Raw genomic sequence first — 21493 nt, 5'->3', positions numbered from 1 at the left:
TAATATTGTTCTTTGAGACACACAAAATTTTGGTTTTGATGAAGTAGAGTTTATCTATTTTTCCTTTTGTTAATTGGGCTTTTGGTGCCACATCTAACAAACCACTGTCTAATCCAAGTTCATGAAGATATACCCCTGTTTTCTTCTAACAGTTTCATAATTTTAGCTCTTACATTTATTTTTTATTTTTTTTAAAAATATGGTGCAAGGTAGGTCAAACATCATTCTTTTACTTGTGGATATTAATATACCTTTTAAACTGTAATGAGTAACTTGTATTTCTTTGCATTTAGACTATAAACTCCATGAGGGCAGAGACCAAGATGGTCTTACTAAATTTTTAATGAATAGATGAATTAGGTAACCAAAATATCAAGTTTCTTTCCTTTATATAGAGTACCATACCTGTTTTCATTGCAACCCTAGTAGTTATAATCCCTTGACAATAACAATTCAGAAACAAACTAATACACAGGATGTTAGAGATGGTATTCTTTAACAGGTTCTGGAGCCAAATTGATTTGGATCAAATCCTGATTTTCATTCAAGAAATTTGTAACGTTTGGCAGATTACATAACCTAGTTCTTATTCTTTAAAATGGGGATTTAGTTTCTATTTACTGTTAAAAGGATTAAATAAGACCTTGTAACTACAGTGCTTCACACATTTTAAGAATTTATCAAATCTTACTCAATGAAACTAGGCCATGCCATGTGCGGCCACCCAAGAGGGGCAGGTCATGGTGGAGAGGTCTGACAGAATGTGGTTCACTGGAGAAGGGAATGGCAAACCACTTCAGTATTCTTGCCTTGAGAACCCCATGAACAGTATGAAAAGGCAAAATGATAGGATACTGAAAGAGGAACTCCCTAGGTCGGTAGGTGCCCAATATACTACTGGAGATCAGTGGAGAAATAACTTCAGAAAGAATGAAGGGATGTAGCCAAAGCAAAACAACTCCCAGTTGTGGATGTGACTGGTGATAGAAGCAAGGTCCGATGCTGTAAAGAGCAATATTGCATAGGAACCTGGAATGTCAGGTCCATGAATCAAAGTAAATTGGAAGTGGTCAAACAGGAGATGGCAAGAGTGAACGTCGACATTCTAGGAATCAGTGAACTAAAATGGACTGGAATGGGTGAATTTAACTCAGATGACCATTATATCTACTACTGTGGGCAGGAATCCCTCAGAAGAAATGGAGTAGCCATCATGGTCAACAAAAGAGTCTGTAATGCAGTACTTGGATGCAATCTCAAAAACGACAGAATGATCCCTATTCGTTTCCAAGGCAAACCATTCAATATCACGGTAATCCAAGCCTATGCCCCAACCAGTAATGCTGAAGAAGCTGAAGTTGAACAGTTCTATGAAGACCTACAAGACCTGCTAGAACTAACACCCCAAAAAGATGTCCTCATTATTATAGGGGACTGGAATGCAAAAGTAGGAAGTCAAGAAACACTTAGAGTAACAGGCAAATTTGGCCTTGGAGTACAGAATGAAGCAGGGCAAAGGCTAACAGAGTTTTGCCAAAAAAATGCACTGGTCATAGCAAACACCCTCTTCCAACAACACAAGAGAAGACTCTATACATGGACATCATGAGATGTTCAACACAGAAATCAGACTGAATATATTCTTTGCAGCCAAAGATGGAGAAGCTCTATACAGTCAGCAAAAACAAGACCTGGAGCTGACTGTGGCTCACATCATGAACTCCTTATTGCCAAATTCAGACTTAAATTGAAGAAAGTGGGGAAGACCACTAGACCATTCAAGTATGACCTAAATCAAATCCCTTATGACTACACAGTGGAAGTGAGAAATAGATTTAAGGGACTAGATCTGATAGACAGAGTGCCTGATGAACTATGGACGAAGGTTCGTGACATTGTACAGGAGACAGGGATCAAGACCATCCCCATGGAAAAGAAATGCAAAAAAGCAAAATGGCTGTCTGGGGAGGCCTTACAAATAGCTGTGAAAAGAAGAGAAGCAAAAAGCAAAGGACAAAAGGAAAGATATAAGCATCTGAATGCAGAGTTCCAAAGAATAGCAAGAAGAGATAAGAAAGCCTTCCTCAGTGATCAGTCAAAGAAATAGAGGAAAACAACAGAATGGGAAAGACTAGAGATCTCTTCAAGAAAATTAGAGATCCCAAGGGAACATTTCATGCAAAGATGGGCTCAATAAAGGACAGAAATTGTATGGACCTAACAGATGCAGAAGATATTAAGAAGAGGTGGCAAGAATACACAGAAGAACTGTACAAAAAAGATCTTCACAACCAAGATAATCACGATGGTGTGATCACTCACTTAGAGCCAGACATCCTGGCTCTAGGAATGTGAAGTCAAGTGGGCCTTAGAAAGCATCACTACGAACAAAGCTAGTGGAGGTGATGGAATTCCAGTTGAGCTATTTCAAATCCTGGAAGATGATGCTGTGAAAGTGCTGCACTCAATATGCCAGCAAATTTGGAAAACTCAGCAGTGGCCACAGGACTGGAAAAGGTCAGTTTTCATTCTAATCCCAAAGAAAGGCAATGCCAAAGATTGCTCAAACTACCACACAATTGCACTCATCTCACTTGCTAGTAAAGTAATGCTCAAAATTCTCCAGGCCAGGCTTTAGCAATACGTGAACCGTGAACTTCCAGATGTTCAAGCTGGTTTTAGAAAAGGCAGAGGAACCAGAGATCAAATTGCCAACATCCGCTGGATCATCAAAAAAGCAAGAGAGTTCCAGAAAAACATCTATTTCTGCTTTATTGACTATGTCAAAGCCTTTGACTGTGTGGATCACAATAAACTGTGGAAAATTCTGAAAGAGATGGGCATACCAGACCACCTGATCTGTCTCTTGAGAAACCTATATGCAGGTCAGGAAGCAACAGTTAGAACTGGACATGGAACAACAGACTGGTTCCAAATAGGAAAAGGAGTACGCCAAGCCTGTATATTGTCACCCTGCTTATTTAACTTATATGCAGAGTACATCATGAGAAACGCCGGGCTGGAAGAAGCACAAGCTGGAATCAAGATTGCCGGGAGAAATATCAATAACCTCAGATATGCAGATGACACCACCCTTATGGCAGAAAGTGAAGAGGAACTAAAAAGCCTCTTGAGGAAAGTGAAAGAGGAGAGGGAAAAAGTTGGCTTAAAGCTCAACGTTCAGAAAACAAAGATCATGGCATCTGGTCCCATCACTTCATGGAAAATAGATGGGGAAACAGTGTCAGACTTTATTTTTTGGGGCTCCAAAATCACTGCAGATGGTGATTGTAGCCATGAAATTAAAAGAGGCCTACTCCTTGGAAGGAAAGTTATGACCAACCTAGATAGCATATTCAAAAGCAGAGACATTACTTTGCCAACAAATGTCCATCTAGTCAAGGCTATGGTTTTTCCAGTAGTCATGTATGGATGTGAGAGGTGGACTGTGAAGAAAGCTGAGCGCCAAAGAACTGATGCTTTTGAACTGTGGTATTGGAGAAGACTCTTGAGAGTCCCTTGGACTGCAAGGAGATCCAGCCAGTCCATTCTAAAGGAGATCAGTCCTGGGTGTTCATTGGAAGGACTGATGCTAAAGCTGAAATTCCAATACTTTGGACACTTCATGCGAAGAGTTGACTCACTGGAAAAGACTCTGATGCTGGGAGGGATTGGGGGCAGGAGGAGAAGGGGACGACAGAGGAGGAGAAGGGGACGACAGAGGATGAGATGGCTGGATTTGAGTGAACTCCTGGAGTTGGTGATGGACAGGGAGGCCTGGCGTGCTGCCATTCATGGGGTAGCAAAGTCGGACGACTGAGCGACTGAGGTGAACTGAACTGAACAGTTATTTATTATTGCAAAGGAGACATAGCAATGTTTGGAAATTTTCTCCCTAGTACGGATTCCAAGATTTGTATATTCTTTTGTGTATTCAGAATTGTTGTAGAATTGATGTTTGATTCAGTATGAAAGGTATACACAAAAACACAATTCAGTGTGTTTGTGCAAATACTCTGGACTCAGTGTCCTGAGCAATAGAATTACACCCTTTTGGGTGTTAAGAATTTCGTGGATAGAGGGTTCTAGGTATTTTCTATTTTTTTTCAACATGGCACATTTCCCAGGTTTGTACGCTAGTTATTTGATTGTATGTCTGTCACCTCCATTAGAGTCAGTATACAAATTCTGTCTTAAGTCATCCATGGCTTTCCAGTACAGTCAGTGTCAGGCCACAGTTGAATTGACTCGACTTGTCCACGGGGGTCCTAAAGGATTCTCTGGGAAGGGCTGAAAAAGTCGGAAGGGGGAAGAAAGGGGGAAAGCTGTACAGGTGTGCGCGCCACGAGGATCGCAGAGCCCCAGTCCCAAGCAAGAAATGCAGAGATCCACTTCTTACCGGCTCCTGTCCCTGTAGGGTCACTTCCGGCGGGGGGCGGGGCGGGGAGAAAAGAGGAGGCGTGCCGGCACGGAGGCCGTTTACAACGCACCAGACGGAAGTGTGCCGAAGATTTTGGTGCTGCTGCTTCCGGTCCGGGTAAAGCTGTTGAGGTAAGCTTCGTGGTCTCTGTCTTGCCCGGACAGCCTTCGGAGGGCAAGTCAGCAGGTCAGGAAGCTAGCACCGGCGTCTGGATTCAGAAGTGTGGAGTCTTGTGGGAAGATCGGAAAAACGACCAGGAACTTGAATACAATCTAACCTGTGTTTCCGAGGGGGTAACTTCCACGAGGAACCCATCTGCCCTGGTAACGGCCAAAGAGGAGATGGCGCCAGTCAGGGAGCGGCCGTGGCCGACACAGTGAGGAAGCGCGAGGGCGGAGCAATCGGAGGAGCCTCGGGAGAAGAGCCAGAACCGTCGCTGCCGCCACCACCGCTACCACCATGGAAGGAGCAAAGCCGACACTGCAGCTCGTGTACCAGGCAGTGCAGGCGCTGTACCACGACCCAGATCCCAGCGGAAAGGAACGCGCCTCGTTTTGGCTTGGGGAGCTGCAGCGTTCGGTGAGGGGCCGGGAGAGGCCGCTCTGCGCCGCGGGGCAAGGGCGGGATAGGACCTAGGCTCGAGCTGGAGTCCAGCGGTTGGCCTTGTGAGGTCTTCCTTGGGGAGGAGCTGCTCCCGCGGGGTGGGGCTGCGAACCTACATCGCCGCCGCTTTTCGGAAACTAGTTGCACTGGTCGGTCGCGAAGTGGCCCTTTCCCCTCCCCGTAGAATGTGATTTGTAAGTCCTATACTTCTTGCTTGTGGCTTCGATCTGTTCCTCTTAAGTTTTACACTTGCTGCTACTTGCTTCTTAGGCCTTGCTTTTCTGTTTTGTCTTTCTTCAACCAAATCCAATCCCGGTCTTTCTCCATCTTCTAAGGATGCTTTATCCGTCTCTCTTCGATGTCTAGGTGTTACGCCCGGTAATTCCTTTCCAGTCGTAGCTTACACCTTAACTGTTCTTTGCTGCTCTTCACTCTAGTTTGAGTATTGTATTCTCGTAGCTTCTCACGTTTCTGGATCCTTATCCACGTGAGTTTTTCTTGTGTTTGGGAGCGCAACATAAAAAAAATCAATTTTGGTTTCAGAAAATCTTTGCAGTTCTTTAATCTTCTCTTTCTCCTGAGTTTTACCTTCTTTGTAAGATATAGATATCAAAGCTGCCTTGATTATTACAGATAATCGTGTCAGCATCCAATGAGGGGGTTAATTTATTGCAACCTATTATATGCATTGTATTTTGCGCATTTGAATCACGTGCATTATGCTTCCTCCCCTAATTTTCCCACTTACCTTTGCTTTGCTTTAATTCTGTGTGGGTATGTATACTTGGTGATCTTGTTGACTTTACCTTTCTTATTTTTGCATTTCATATGCCTAAGCATATTTTTAAATTTGCCCCCTCCCTTCCCATTTCTTTTTTAAAACTCAAAACTAGTACTTAAAGATGCTCTGCCCTTTTGAGGGCTCCTTGGCTGTAAGTGCATAATAAGTATTTTAAAATTGGCTACCTTGACTTTGAATATTACACTTAAAAAAAAAAAAATCGGAAACTCAAGTCCTGGATGACCCCATGAGAGGAGAAAGGAATATAACTCATTGTAGGCTACATAAGAAAATCATTCTTATATGGTCTTAGATGTTGTTGTTATTTAGTTGTTAAGTTGAATCTGACTCTTGCGACCTCAAGGACTGTGGCCTGCCAGGCTCCTCTGTCCATGAGATTTCCCAGGCAAGAAGAATACTGGAGTGAGTTTCTATTTTTCTTCTCCAGAGAATCTTCTAGACTCAGGGATTGGGCCTGCTTCTGTATTGGCAGGCAGATAGATTCTTTACTACTGAAGAAGCCATCAGGGGTCTTAGTGTTTAGTTAGTTTTTGTGATCTGGGAAATAACCTCAGATATGCAGATGACACCACCCTTATGGCAGAAAGCGAAGAAGAACTAAAGAGCCTCTTGATGAAAGTGAAAGAGGAGAGTGAAAAAGTTGGCTTAAAGCTCAACATTCAGAAAACTAAGATCATGGCATTTGGTCCCATCACTTCATGGGAAATAGATGGGGAAACAGTGGAAACAGTGGCTGACTTAATTTTTTTGGGCTCCAAAATCACTGCAGATGGTGATTGCAGCCATGAAATTAAAAGACACTTTCTCCTTGGAAGGAAAGTTATGACCAACCTAGATAGCATATTCAAAAGCAGAGACATTACTTTGTCAGCAAAGGTCCGTCAAGTCAAGGCTCTGGTTTTTCCAGTGGTCATGTATAGATGTGATAGTTGGACTATAAAGAAAGCTGAGCACCGAAGAATTGATGCTTCTGAACTGTGGTGTTGGAGAAGACTCTTGAGAGTCCCTTGGACTGCAAGGAGATCCAGCCAGTCCATCCTAAAGGAGATGAGTCCTGGGTGTTCATTGGAAGGACTGATGTTGAAGCTGAAACTCCAATACTTTGGCCACCTGATGCAAAGAGCTGACTCATTTGAAAAGACCCTGATACTGGGAAAGATTGAGTCCGGGAGGAGAAGGGGACGACAGAGGATGAGGTGTTTGGATGGCATCACCGACTCAATGGACTTGAGTTTGGGTAAACTCCAGGAGTTGGTGATGCACAGGGAGGCCTGGCGCGCTGCAGTTCATGGGGTAGCAAAGAGTTGGACATGACTGAGCGACTGAACTGGACTGGACTGAACTGTGATCTGGGAAGCCACATGTCCCTGATCTTAAAGTTTTCAAGGTAAAAGTAGGAGAAATGCTTCACCACACCAAAAGCCAGCTCTTCTTTACCAAACCTGCTTATTGTATTTTAAATCAGTGTTTGAGTGCTTACCATGTACCAGCTACTAGGTGTTGGTATATGGAAATGAACCAGACAAAAAAAATTTTGCTGCCATGGAATATTTGTAATGTTTAAGTTAATACCTGCAAAGAGCTTAACAAATTTCTTGAAACCTATAACTCGAAATATGTTAGTAATTGCTACTTAAATATTAGCTATTTACTTTCCACTAGTTCAACATTCAGAAAACTAAAATCATGGCATCTGGTCCCATCACTTCATGGCAAATAGATGGGGAAACAGTGACAGACTTAATTTTTTTGGGCTCCAAAATCACTGCAGATGGTGACTGCAGCCAAGAAATTAAAAGACGCTTACTCCTTGGAATGGAGAAGGCAATGGCACCCCCCTCCAGTACTCTTGCCTGGAAAATCCCATGGACGGAGGAGCCTGGTAGGCTGCAGTCCATAGGGTCGATAGGAGTTGGACACGACTGAGCGACTTCCCTTTCACTTTTCACTTTCATGCATTGGAAAAGGAAATGGCAACCCACTCCAGTGTTCTTTCCTGGAGAATCCCAGGGACGGGGGAGCCTGGTGGGCTGCCGTCTATGGGGTCGCACAGAGTCGGACACGACTGAATCGACTTAGCAGCAGCAGCAGCAACTCCTTGGAAGGAAAGTTATGACCAACCTGCTGCTGCTAAGTCACTTCAGTTGTGTCCGACTCTGTGTGACCCCATAGACGCTAGCCCACCGGGCTCCCCCGTCCCTGGGATTCTCCAGGCAAGAACACTGGAGTGGGTTGCCATTTCCTTCTCCAACGCACGGAAGTGAAAAGTCAAAGTGAAGTCGCTCAGTTGTGTCCGACTCTTCTCGACCCCATGGACTGCAGCCTACCAGGCTCCTCCGTCCATGGGATTTTCCAGGCAAGAGTACTGGAGTGGGGTGCCATTGCCTTCTCCGTGACCAACCTAGACAGCATATTAAAAAGCAGAGACATTACTTTGTCAACACAGGCCATCTAGTCAAGGCTATGGTTTTTCCAGTGGTCATGTATGGATGTGAGAGTTGGACTATAAAGAAAGCTGAGCATTGAAGAATTGATGCTTTTGAATTGTGGTGTTGGAGAAGACTCTTGAGAATCCCTTGGACTGCAAGGAGATCCAGCCAGTCCATCCTAAAGGAAATCAGTCCTGGGTGTTCATTTTGAAGCTGAAACTCCAATACTTTGGCCACCTGATGTGAAGAGCTGACTCATTTGAAAAGACCCTGATGTTGGGAAAGATTGAGGGTGGGAGGAGAAGGGGACGATAGGGGAAGAGATGGTTAGATTGCATCACCGACTCAATGGACGTGAGTTTGGGTAGACTCCGGGAGTTGGTGATGGACAGGGAGGCCTGGCGTGCCGCAGTCAGTGGGGTCGGACACGACTGAGTGACTGAACTGAACTGAGTCTCTATAACAGCCCTGCGTCTTCACCATCATCATCATCATCATCACTGTTTACAGTCAGTCAGGTCCCAACAGAAACAGATGCACACGTGAAATAGGCTAATTTGAGAAGGGTTTGTTTTATAAAGGTACTATTTATAAAGATGCGGATATAATGTGCCATTAAACATAATATGGAAACCTGTAGCCAAACTGTTAATAGCCCTAAGCCATAAGAAATAAGATAGGGAGTGGTTACTTCTTGAGCTCTCAAGAGGAATATGGAGTTGACTGCCTTGAGAGGAATGGTAGTTTTCATTTGAAGGGCCCTAGCCATCTTGAAGGAGAAGGCAATGGCACCCCACTCCAGTACTCTTGCCTGGAAAATCCCATGGACGGAGGAGCCTGGTAGGCTGCAGTCCGTGGGGTTGTGAAGAGTCGGACACAACTGAGCGACTTCACTTTGACTTTTCACTTTTGTGCGTTGGAGAAGGAAATGGCAACCCACTCCAGTGTTCTTGCCTGGAGAATCCCAGGGACGGGGGAGCCTGGTGGGCTGCTGTCTATGGGGTCGCACAGAGTCGGACACGACTGAAGTGACTTAGCAGCAGCAGCCGTCTTGAGGTGATTTTGCAGGGAGGAAGTTGGAGGAATAAATATCTACACTTTATTCTCCTAACTTCCTCTTGGGATTCCCCATTGGGCAAACCCAACCCTTAACTAGGGAACTCAGGAACCTGTTGATCTGTTCCATAGAGGTCAAGCACACTGGGGCAGAAAACATGGTAGTGAAGAGCGGAAAAGTGGACCTGGAAAATAGCACAGTCACACGTCATCATTTTACAATTCAGCTAACTCAGCTAACACATTGGCTTCTTAATTCCCTTCTTTTTCTCTTAGTATGTTCACACTGGTAATCTGTTTCCATTTTTGTTGGAAGAAAACCTTCCCTGAGAGCCCTCTATCTTCCTGCTCCAATCTGATCTGGTTGCTCTCCAGGTCTGTTGCATAACTATTGTCCTGGGATCTCACCATCCTAAGGGAATTCCGTTCTCTTGTATTGGATGCACTGAATTGTGGATCCCATGATCTTTTTTTGGATTACTCCCTGATTTGACAGATAATATAAAAGGGACCTTCATCTCTTCTTTCTCATTGACTTCGTTGGTCTTTTTTCTTGGATCACTTTTTTTACTCTGAGAGTTCTCTGGTGTTCTCCTGGGTGGGGGTGGGGAGTTATAAACTAGCCTGCTGGTGGCATATGGGAGAATCAGCTGGAGGATGGATCTCACCACTAAGTATATAGACTTTATTTAATCTATTTTCAGTATGATACTCCATCCATAGGTGAGCCTGTTGTCCAAAAGTCCAGAGTTCTACTGTAGTCTCTCCAAACTAAACGTTGAGTCTTTGTGATGGTGAGAGGATAGTTATAGTATCCTGGTCCCTCAAGAGTCAGGGAGAAAATCTAGGAAACTAAACTGCTGGCAAAGGTTTTTGAACCCATTTCTTTGTTTTCTGTTCCATTTGTTCTGTTTTCTGTTTCTTTCTTCAGATGTACCTCAGTACTTGCAGTTCTTGAGCTTTTCTGGGATTTTGCAAATCAGGGATTTGCCCCCTTTATTGTTGTTGTTGTTCAGTCACTCAGTCATGTCTGGCTCTTTGTGACCCCCTTGGACTGCAGCATGCCAGGACTCCCTGTCCTTCACTCTCTCCTGAAGTTTACTCAAACCCATGTCCATTGACTCAGTGATGCCATCCAACCATCTCATTCTCTGTCATTCTCCCCCTTCCCTCAATCTTTCCCAGCATCAGGGTCTTTTCCAATGAGTCTGCTCTTAACATCAGGTGGCCACAGTATTGGAGCTTCAGCATCAATCCTTCCAATTAATATTTAGGGTTGATTTCCTACAGTTTGCCCCCTTGGCTTCCACCATGCTTATCCCTTCTTCCCTCCCTGCCGGCAGGCAAATTTCCACTTTCTCAGACCTGCTCAGAGGGTTAACCCTCACCCATTAGCTTTCTGGGACTTCTCCAGTGATGCAGTGGTAGAGAATCCACCTGCCATTTCAGGAGATGCAGGAGACGGAGGTTCAATCCCTGTGTCAGGAAGATCCCCTGGAGTAGGACATGGCAACACACTCCAGTATTCTTGCCTGGAAAATTCCATGGACAGAGGAGCCTGGTGGGCTACAGTCCACGGGGTCCCAAAGATAACTGAGCATGTGTGTGCATGCGCGCGCGCGCACGTGTGTGTGTGTGTGTGTGTGCGCTTTCTAGTTTTCACAGTTTTGTTAATATTGTTTATGTTTGCATTCTTTGTTCTTATGGGTTCCCTCACCTTTGGAGGGGGAAAAACTTTTTACTCTAACTTTGGAAGGAACCCTCAGGCAAACTCATGTTTCAGTCAGTTTGATTGAGTTAAGAAGTCTTACTTAGTTCTTGAATTTTATCAAAACCTTATTCCATTGACTGGCCCTTTTCTTTGTTAGGTCTTGTATTTTTCAAGCACTGTCATTCTCTTCTTTCTTCAATTTACCACCATCCCTTCACGTCTGATTTGAAGAACTTGAGCATGTGTATCCAGTTGCTTCTGTCAGATCGCAGTGCTCTGCATCTTATTTTCTGAATTCTCAGGAACCTTGATCTTTTGATTATCCTATGTCTTACTTGTATCCTCGAACTCCCTCTTTACTGGGTCTTTTCGCATCAACACTCACACAAGCTGTAGTATCTCAAAGAAACCAGATGGGTTTTTTGGAGGGGAAGGAGCGGGGAAATGCTACCTTTGTCTGATTTTATGATTGATTTTTTTCTTACCTTTGTGCTTACCTATTACTTTTTCCCAGTCCTATCTTCAAATGAAGAAATTAACCCATCTTTTCAAAACCTAGCTTAAACTCTGTCTAAAGTGTTAACTGATTCTCTTCTGCTGAAATTCATTTCCGCCCCTGCCCCAACACCTAAAGCACTTTAATTGCATTTATCATGTTTTTACCTTTTTGAAAACTTGTTTTGTCTGCCCTAATAGACTGTATATAATATAGATATAGATTATATATATATTATAATCTATATCTATATTATATATTTAGTTTATATAATCTGATATGCATAGTTGAAGGAATAAACCAAGATTATTAAATGATCAAGATGCCTGACACACACAGGTTCTTAAAAATGTTCTTGAACGCATAGCTGCTTGTAGCATCTCCAAAGGGGCAGTTGGATGACTCAGATTTGTCTTTATCTATGAATTTCATTTATTTTTGCTGCGTTTCTCTAACATATCCGTGGGTGACTGAAAATAAACAATATTACTCAGCCTTCTGTTTTCAGTCTTTCAAATCTTCTAAAAGAACAATCTTTATGAGATAAGTTTTTATTACCCTCATTTTATACTTTGAACGACTTGAGTACAGAAAAGGAGAACTTTTTGCCACAACTATCCTGTCTTGAAGTGATCACTAAGTGACATTTTAAGTAAAAAGTGTTTTAGTGTAGTAAGAAATCATGCTAGTATAGTATCATAAGGTTTTAATTTTCAGTTTGAAATTGATAAAGAATTCCTTTGTGGTTCAGTGGTTAGGACTGTGTGCTTTCACTTCACAGGGTCCCAGGGTTCAATCTCTGGTTGGGGAATTGAGATCCCCATAAGCCACATGGTGGGCCCCCGCCCCACACACCAAAAAAAAAAAAAATCTACTTTAGTTAAAAACAGAAGATGTGGTAACTAAAATTATACCAAATAAAGTAGCATCCAAACTGTATAGTCCCTAAGAAAATAACAAGAAAAATTAAATTGGTAAGGAATAGAATCTACCTGGTTTGTTTCAAAACCGCTTTGAATAATAGACGTTTTGAAAAACTATTGTCTTTACTTCCCTCAACCCCATACTTTACTAAACTTGGAGCCATTTAGTATAGTTTTAATGGACCCTAGGGACAGTAGATTTGGTATAAAGGTGTAATTTGGATATGGTTCTGCCCATGCCACACATTAACATCTTTTCTTTCTCTGAGATTTGTATAAAGTAGCCATTTTTAGAAGAATCTACTGTCATTACTTGTAACTTTTTTTCACCACAATTCTTGGAAACAACTGAGAGCCATGTTTTTGTTTTATGTGATAGGCAGATATCACTGATTATCTTTAGAGTGTTTTTAAAGAAAGAAAATTATTGTGAGACATTTTAAAGGAAGCCTGTTTAGCAATGGACTATTTTGAATACCTACTTTCCTTTGTTTACTTCTAAGTAACCAAAATGAGTAGGTGTAGTATTGGAAGGAAAGACCATCTCTTTATAGGGCTAATAAACTGTGCTACTCATTTGTCCTAAATTTTTAACTTAGATTAGAAGAAGGAAACTACCTTTATGGAGACAGTCTGTGGATTAGAGGTTATCTCAGAAGTTTCCTAGTTCACTCTCTAGACTGAAAAGGGATCGATGAAAAGAATCCAAAGACATAAATCAACTGGAATCGAATCATGCTCTGATACACTAAGTTGGCATTGGTTTATCACATAGCCTTGAGAATTTTCTTCTAAATATATCTGGAAGGTCATGGGTCATGGAGTATCAGTTTCAAACTTCTTTCCTAGTAATTTTCCTCTTTGGAGTTTCTTGATTCTTTTTAGTTCTAAAACCTAGAATCTTTGATTATTCCCCTAGCAATGCAGTCATTGATTTGATTCACCTGAAAATCTAGAAGTCTTTTAATGCTTCTGCTCTCATCTTCCAGTCAAGTGACTATGAAACCTGTTTTCTAAAGGCAAACTTTCCAGAAAATAGAAAATGTTCCTGTATTACTTCTGTGGGGTCAGTTCAGTGAATATAGGAATACTGAATGCTTTGCATTGCTGGAAAATGGGAGTATATAAGTGGTAAAAACCAAAGACCTTTCTACTGAATATAATAGTGTACCAGTCTGGTTATGTTGTCTAATATGATTACCATTACCCATATGGCTAATGTGGCTATTTAAATTTGAGCTAATTAAGATCAATGCCTTATTTGCATTGCCACATTCCAGGTCTTAGACAGTGCAAATATAGTCATTTCACGTCCTTGTTGTATTGGAGCTTATGAATGAAGATTTGTGATGGTATTTCTTTGGCCATTGTAGTCTATTATCTGGTGACATTCATCTGTATTTTGATTAGTTTATTTCTCATCTTCCCAGGCTTTCGACCAGTCGATGGTTTGAAACAGAATATAAAATTACCAGGGCACTGCTACATTTTCTAAAAAATATTTATTTATTTGGCTGCACTGGATCTTAGTTGCAGCACACAGGATCTAGGATCTTTGATCTTCGTTGCAGCATGTGGGATCTAGTTCCCTGACCAGGGATTGAACCCAGGCCCTCTGTATTGGGAGCACAGAGTCTTAGCCACTGGACCACCAGAGATGTCCCACTGCTACATTTTCTAACTTAACATTTTAACTATTTTTAGGTATATAGTTCAGTGGTATTAGGTACATTCATGTTGTTGTGCAACCATCACCACAATATGATCAATATAGGTTTATTTCAGTTCATTTCAGTTGCTCAGTCGTGTCTGACTCTGTGATCCCATGGACTGCAGCACACCAGGCTTCCCTGTCCATCGCCAACTCCTGCAGTTTACTTAAACTCATGTCCATTGAGTCGGTGATATCATCCAACTATCTCATTCTCTGTCTTTACTAAAATTTTAAATATAATCATATAAAAATAAACATTTCAAAACGTGCAAAATATTAGAAAGTTAACAGTGCTACAAACCTAGACAGCATATTAAAAAGTGGAGACATCATTTTGCCAACAAAGGTCCATATAGTCAAAGCTATGATTTTTCCAGTGGTCATGTACGGATATGAGAGTTGGATTATAAAGAAGGCTGAGCACTGAAAAATTGATGCTTTTGAATTATGGTGCTGGAGACTCTTGAGAGTCACTTGGACAACAAGGAGATCAAGCCAGTCAATCCTAAAGGAAATCAGTCCTGAATATTCTTTGGAAGGACTGATGCTGAAGCTCCAATACTTTGCCCACCTAATGTGAAGAGCCGACTCACTGGAAAAGACTCTGATGCTGGGAAAGATTGAAGGCAAAAGTAGAAGGGGTGGCAGAGGATGAGATGTTTGGGTATCACTGACTTGATGGACATGAGTTTGAACAAACTCGGAGATAGTGAAGGACAGGGAAGCCTTGGGTTCTGTAGTCCATGGGATTGCAAAGAGTGGACATGACTTAGTGACTGAACAACAATCAGTGCTATCTCTAGAATTTTTCATCTTTCTAAACTAAAACTCTGTAACTGTTGAAGAATAATTCTCCATTCCCTCCTCTCTTCAACTCCTGGTAACCACCATTCTGCTTTTTTTCCTCTATAAATTTGACTACTCCAAGTACCTTATGAATAGAATAATACAGTACAAACATCACCACCATCCATCTCCAGAACTTTTCTCGTATTATAAAACTGAAAAATTTGTACACATTAAATATGGTTAACTAACTCCCCATTTCTCCCCATAGTCCCTGGCAGCCACCATTCTGCCGTTTGTCTCCATGGGCTTGACTACTTGAGGTACCTCATATAAGTAGAATCCTACAGTATTTGTCCTTTTGTGACTGGCATGTTTCACTTAATGCCTTCAGGGTTCATCCATGTTGTAGATGGATTTCATCCCTTTTTAAGGCTGAATAAGAATGTATGTATATACCGTATATTGTTTATCCATTCATCTGTTGGTACACACTTGGGTAGCTTCCACGTTTTGGCTATTATGAATAATGCTGTTATGAGCACAGGTGTAGAGATATCTTTTGGAATCTCTTCTATTAATTCTTTTGAGTATATCACCAGAAGGGGAGTTGCTGGATCATATTGTAATTCTGTGTTTTTTGTTTTTTATTTGAGGAACCAATGTGCTATTTTCTAGATTTTATAGAATTTTAGACTCTTCCCCACTCCCCGTTTCTTTGACTGCACTGTGTGGCATACAGGATCTTAGTTCCCCAACCAGATACCCATGCCTCCTACAGTGGAAGCTCGGAGTCTTAACTGCTGGACCACTAGAGAAGTCTCATAAGCTCTGTTGAACTTAAAAACAGATGTAATTCTTAGAAAGTTGAGGTTGCTCAGATTGTCTCTCCTGTATTGCCCTACCATGTACCCTGGTACTGAAATATTACCAGAGAGTGTTTTAAACTGGTGAAGTTCTAGAGAGAAGTTTATTTCTCTTTATTGGAAGTTCACAGTACTGCTAATGGGAATAATTTTGTTGTGTTTGGCGTGCAGAAACCCTTGAAAGTATCAATTTAATTTTTTCCTCTTTCTGGTTAGACTTCTCAAAATGAAAATATTATGAAATTTGTGTTTTTTTTCTTTTGGTAAGAAATTTCTGTTAACAGAGTTTATATGTTTTTTACTTTTTTTTTTCCCCAAGCCCAAAGCACTCTTCTTTTCAGTTTTCTCTGTATTAATTGTTACTTGTATTTTCTGTCTCAGCCATTATTAATACCCTTTATACATGACCCTAAAGCAGAAGAATATACTTAGAACTAGTCCTAAAGAGGTATATATTTTTACATAAGCATTCAGAGTTTTCTGACACTATAATGCATTTTTTATTAAACCTTAAGCTAGCATCTCATATTTCTACATGGTTAAAAAACTTGAATCTTCAGCAGGGTATTAGTGTAGCTTAGTATGTCTAATAGTACTCTCATTCTTCAGGTTTATATGAGTTGTTATAAAAAAAACTTGTTCAGATAGGCAGGAATGGAGACCAGTGATTAAAGGAAATCCATTTCCCATATTTTCAGCTTTTAGGAAGCCCTCGTATGGGCTACTCATTTGCTTGAAATGGTTTCAAGCTTGGCATTTTCTACTTTTAAAGCAGGGCTGCCCAGTGTAATTATTAAGGTCCACAGTGAATTGATTTTCAAGAAATGTATGCTTCAGTCACTCCTAACCCAAGTTGATCTTACAGATCCAGACATATGTTTTTTCAGGGCCAGTCTTGAGGGTTAATAAGTCACATGTATAGGTGACTTAGGGTTTTTAATTTGGATAGGAATTCTTTATAGTTGTTGGGAAAAAATATTGGCAAAATTTCTCAGTATCATAATATATGTGACCAACAGCTACAGATTTGAGCCAAAGTTTATTTGACAAAGTTTATTTTATAACTCAGGACTGTTTGAAACGCTTGTCCCAGAAACACTTGGATTTAATCAGAAACTGAGGAGACCACAGTGTGCAGTGGGTGTAGTCATTTGGTCTTCCTGATTCCTCTCACTGAGATCAAGATAGAGTGATATATACGGGCACTGCAGTCTTCCAAAATTGTCTTGAACAGTGTTTGAGTGTTTCTTTTGGAATTTGAGTAGCTTTTGATGTTTTAAATAATTATTTTTAGCCAGGAATCTCTTCCCTCCCATAAGGGAAATAATGTCTCTCTTTTAATTATCTGTTCGGTTATTATGGGGATGGCTGTGGAAATGTAAATTGACTGAACTTATCTTTATAAATGAGCTTTTTTGCTTCTAGAAAAGTAGTTGTTTATGCAAACATGGGTATTTTATGGTTCTGGGAGCTCACTAAGGGCTTTATGATTATTTTTCACTTAGGCTCTGTGTTTGGAGTTGGGAATTGTTTACTCATTACTGCTGTGGTGAAGGTATTAGCTAAGTTTCATTTCATCATAGTTTCTGTATTTCAGGCCATCTTGCAAAACAAATTATTTTGAAAGATAACAGTTTTAGGTAGTGATGGTTATCTTTTGAGAGCTATAAAATATAAGCTTATAGCTTATATTTTTTTAATATCCATTCATATCATTTTCTGTCCTCACTGTCTAAGAAAACCATTAGAAAGTAACTTGTGACAGACCTAGCAGTTTGTCTTAAATTTGTACAAGTTTCATAATGGATTAGACACAAAACCTTAAGATAGTTGACTGACTTAAAAAATACTTTCTCTTTTTCAGGTTAATAAAACTAGTTTGTTCCTTACCTGTCTCATGAAAATGATTTTTTCTTGATTTGGGAAATTCTGATTTTCTAGCTCTATACTATATTGTTATAGGTCATATGTCTAAAATGTTACATTGTCTGGTTGACAGTGTTTTTTAAGGGTTCTTTTTACTGTACTCTTACCTAGTCTTCCTCTCCTTCCAGGATACTATAAACATTTAATAAATGTATTATTCGTTAATTGAAATGCTTTTAAAAAGTACAGCAACCTGACACATTTATGCTTACTTTTCAAATCCCATTGAAATATTTGTTTTTTTTCCCATTGAAATATCTTTATTTCCAGAATGTAATTTTCTATTTGCTAGAACTTTTCTGTTTTCAGGGAAGTATTCTGAGTAAGTCTACTTAATTTGAGGAGTTTTTGTATAGGATTAACTACCAGCTCTAATCTGCTTCTGATTTTTGGCAGCTAATGAATCCTTAGGCCCCTATCTGGGTGTGGACTTGCATTGTTAAGGGTCTGCTCATTGATTTCTGTCGATTCAGCAGTTTCTGTTGATAACAGCAGAACTGTTATTGTAGAAATGAGTTGGAGCAGTCGTGACTATTAAAGAAAAAAAGAGCAAGTACTTTTAGGATCTGCTGAGTAGTATAATGAAAGACTTGGAGCATGTTAGTCAAAGGATTGCTGGGCCATCGCCTGTTTCATATTCATCACATAGTCATGGAAATGTCTTTTGAAAAGACTCATATAAAGGGCTGTTCTGCTACTGCTTTGTGAAATGGAAGATTGGAATTAGTTGCTTAAATGGAAAATGTTCTCTTGTTGCAGCCTCTTTGAAATGTGCTGCTAGTGGGAGCTGCAGCTTCCTCCTGCTGACTCTGAGCCCCAGGCTTCGGTTGAGATGGTCCTTTCAGAAATGTGGAGCTTAGTTCAAGCCTGGATTTCAGTGGGTAGCACCTGGCATCTGTGGCTAGAAAGTCCTATGAAGTGTAAGTGCTTTATTCTCTCCTTGTAAAGAATCCCTTTTCCTTTCTTCTTTCTGCAGCTTAGCAGAGGGGAAAAGCAGTGAAGTGTACTATAGGCTCTACGGTGTCAGGATTTAGTTGCATTTTCTTAATGATTCAGTGATTAAAACAAGATTGCTTGTTGTTTGGATGCCAACAATTTTTAAACCCTCCTGGAATTCAAAATAAAGGGACAAATTATGACCTCTTAATATATAGTACTGGCAGTATCATCCTGGGTAATTTTTCACTGACAGTTTACTTAGAAGATTGTGATATTCAAGTTTCCCAGGTTTCTTTAGAGGTCACTCTTGTCTTTTATTCTTGTTCCAAAGAACAAATATTTGAAAAGAGAGGCACCATTGACCAGTGGATGGGGCAGCATCAAGATAAACAAGGATGCTTGAAATGACTTGACACATTTACACATGGAGCAGTATGGGAGTTTTCTAGGAATTGTCCTAGGAAATACATATAGCTGCCATCTGAGTTTAGTTAAAAAACAAAAAACTATGATAACATAATGAGCATTAGAAGATACAGATTTTATATTTGGTTTAGTTGCCTCAGATTACCTGCTTCTCTCTCTCTCTCTTCTTTTTTTTTTTTGTTTCAGAAATACTGGTAATATTTCAAAGTAAGGTCATTCTAGAAAAGATTCCCATTTAGGGAAGACTTGTAAAGTTTTCCTCCCCTGAGATTTTTCTGAGATTCTTAAATCTTCAGATTTTGGCTAGGAACATTTTGAGCTTCATTTCATTGCTAAAGCAAAATATATATTGGAAACAAAACCAAGGCTCCATACAAGAAAGGCAAGCAGAGTTCGGCAAATGAGGACTCTGAATGAAAAACATCTCATCCTTTCAGGGCCCTTGTTTTCTTTATCTGTAAAGAACTGGTTTGCTTGTTTTCTCTTGCTCTTTCACTTTCTAAACATTGTGGATTCTGCTCTTAACAATTTACTCCCAATCCAGTAAGTATCCCAGCTACCTAGCAAAAGAGTAGGCTTTGTGTTACGGAAGTCAAAGAGGTGTTGTAGGTTTATGAGATGATAGCATCTTGTCATTTTGCTTCATATTTAGTAATTTAATATGTGCGTGTGTGCTTTGCGTCCAGTAATTTACGACCCTGTGGACTATAGCCCGCCAGGCTCTTCTGACCATGGGATTTTTCAGGCAAGAATACTGAAGTGGGTATTCAGGTAAGAATACTCTAGGGGATCTTCCTGACCCAGGGGTTGAAACTTGGCATCTTCTGCATTGGCAGGGATTCTTTACCCCTGAGCCATGTGGGAAGCCCCTGATTTAATATAGATTTATTTATATTGCTCTATGGCTAGGGAAGTTTTGAAAAATGCAGAAATAATTAAGGTTGTTCTTTGCAAAGAGTCAGACACGACTGAGCAACTTCACTTTCACTTTCACTTTTTCCTTTTGAAGAACTTATAATCTATTAGAAAAGATGAACAAAGGCCCAAATAATTACAATATAAAGTACTACAATTGAACTGTTGCAGTCAAGGGTACCTCAGTAGTAAGGAAAAAGGATTTCTCCTCCAGTATTTTTCTTTATCTCTGGCTTTCATGTGTTTGAATATGATGTGTTTAGCATTTGTTTGGGAGAGTTGGGGACAGGGTCATCATTCCCTGTTGCCCTCATCTGGGGGTACATGGTCTTCAGCACCTCCAGTGTCCAGTGTTCTCCTTGGTGGGGCTTTCTCAGTGATTGTCATCCCCTGTGGCATTCATGCTCTGTCTTGCATCTGGTGGGTCTTGTGCAGGATAAATTTTTTTACCCTTCCTTCAGTAGTAGGAGACCTCTGTGGTGGTATTCTTATTACAGTATGATGGGCTTAGACCTTGTGCCCTGCCCTGTAGGGTGGAGGGTTTCTTCTGTTACCCTTAGTATAATAGCAGTGGGTCTTACTTAACATGTGCCTTGTGGGGTGGGGGGAGGGGTAGGGTGTGTGACATGGTTTGCTGCCCCTCCCACACCAAATAAGACTTTTATTCAGTAGAGGAGAAGGGTCTAGTCAGAGCTTTTTGTATCCTTTCTGCAGTTGTGGCTACTCCTGTCCTCTAGGATTGTGCCACCAAAGAGGTTTTCTCTGGTTTCCTGCTCTATCCCGGTTTTTTCTCCTGAATATTTGGTGGAGTTGCTTGGATAAGAGCCTGTCAGATCAGATCAGTCGCTCAGTCGTGTCCGACTCTTTGCGACCCCATGAATCGCAGCACGCCAGGCCTCCCTGTCCATCTCCAACTCCCGGAGTTCACTGAGACTCACATCCATCGAGTCAGTGATGCCATCCAGCCATCTCATCCTCTGTCGTCCCCTTCTCCTCTTGCCTCCAGTCCCTCCCAGCATCAGAGTCTTTTCCAGTGAGTCAGCTCTTCCCATGAGGTGGCCAAAGTACTGGAGTTTCAGCTTTAGCATCATTTCTTCCAAAGAAATCCCAGGGCTGATCTCCTTCAGAATGCAAGGTTGGATCTCCTTGCAGTCCAGGGGACTCTCAAGAGTCTTCTCCAACACCACAGTTCAAAAGCATCAATTCTTCAGTGCTCAGCCTTCTTCACAGTCCAACTCTCACATCCATACATGACCATAGGAAAAACCATAGCCTTGACTAGACGAACCTTTGTTGGCAAAGTAATGTCTCTGCTTTTGAATATGCTATCTAGGTTGGTCATAACTTTCCTTCCAAGGAGTAAGAGCCTGTGGGTGGTGTGAATTCCCCCTGAGTCTCAGGGATTTTATAGTTCATACTAGCCCACCCTCAGTCTTTATCAGTTGTTAATAATTTTAACTGAACTTTGATTACCTGGTTGT

The 21493-nt window shown here is 41.0% G+C and overlaps 1 protein-coding gene, 1 long non-coding RNA gene and 1 other non-coding gene across 3 annotated transcripts in view; 2 read left to right on the top strand and 1 right to left on the bottom strand.

Annotated features, from left to right (window-relative positions):
• The window catches only part of LOC132345128 (uncharacterized), a 32762-nt gene extending 28115 nt beyond the window's left edge, over window positions 1-4647 (bottom strand). Inside the window, exon 1 of the long non-coding RNA XR_009494261.1 lies at window positions 4400-4647. This is a non-coding gene — a long non-coding RNA (uncharacterized lncRNA). The remainder of the gene's footprint in view (window positions 1-4399) is intronic.
• MIR1843 (microRNA mir-1843) lies at window positions 4552-4620 on the top strand. Its single transcript, NR_030875.1, has one exon. It is a non-coding gene; the product is annotated as a microRNA mir-1843 (primary transcript).
• A 113-nt stretch (window positions 4648-4760) lies between the features above and the next one.
• Window positions 4761-21493, top strand: part of TNPO3 (transportin 3) — a 79128-nt gene continuing 62395 nt past the window's right edge. Inside the window, exon 1 of the mRNA NM_001098090.1 lies at window positions 4761-4999. Coding sequence (NP_001091559.1) covers window positions 4880-4999 — 120 coding nt within the window. The 5' untranslated portion in view covers window positions 4761-4879. The remainder of the gene's footprint in view (window positions 5000-21493) is intronic.

Source organism: Bos taurus, chromosome 4, assembly GCF_002263795.3.
Source record: "Bos taurus isolate L1 Dominette 01449 registration number 42190680 breed Hereford chromosome 4, ARS-UCD2.0, whole genome shotgun sequence".
NCBI classification, from domain to species: domain Eukaryota; kingdom Metazoa; phylum Chordata; class Mammalia; order Artiodactyla; family Bovidae; genus Bos; species Bos taurus.
This window is presented reverse-complemented; position numbering and strand designations above follow the sequence as displayed.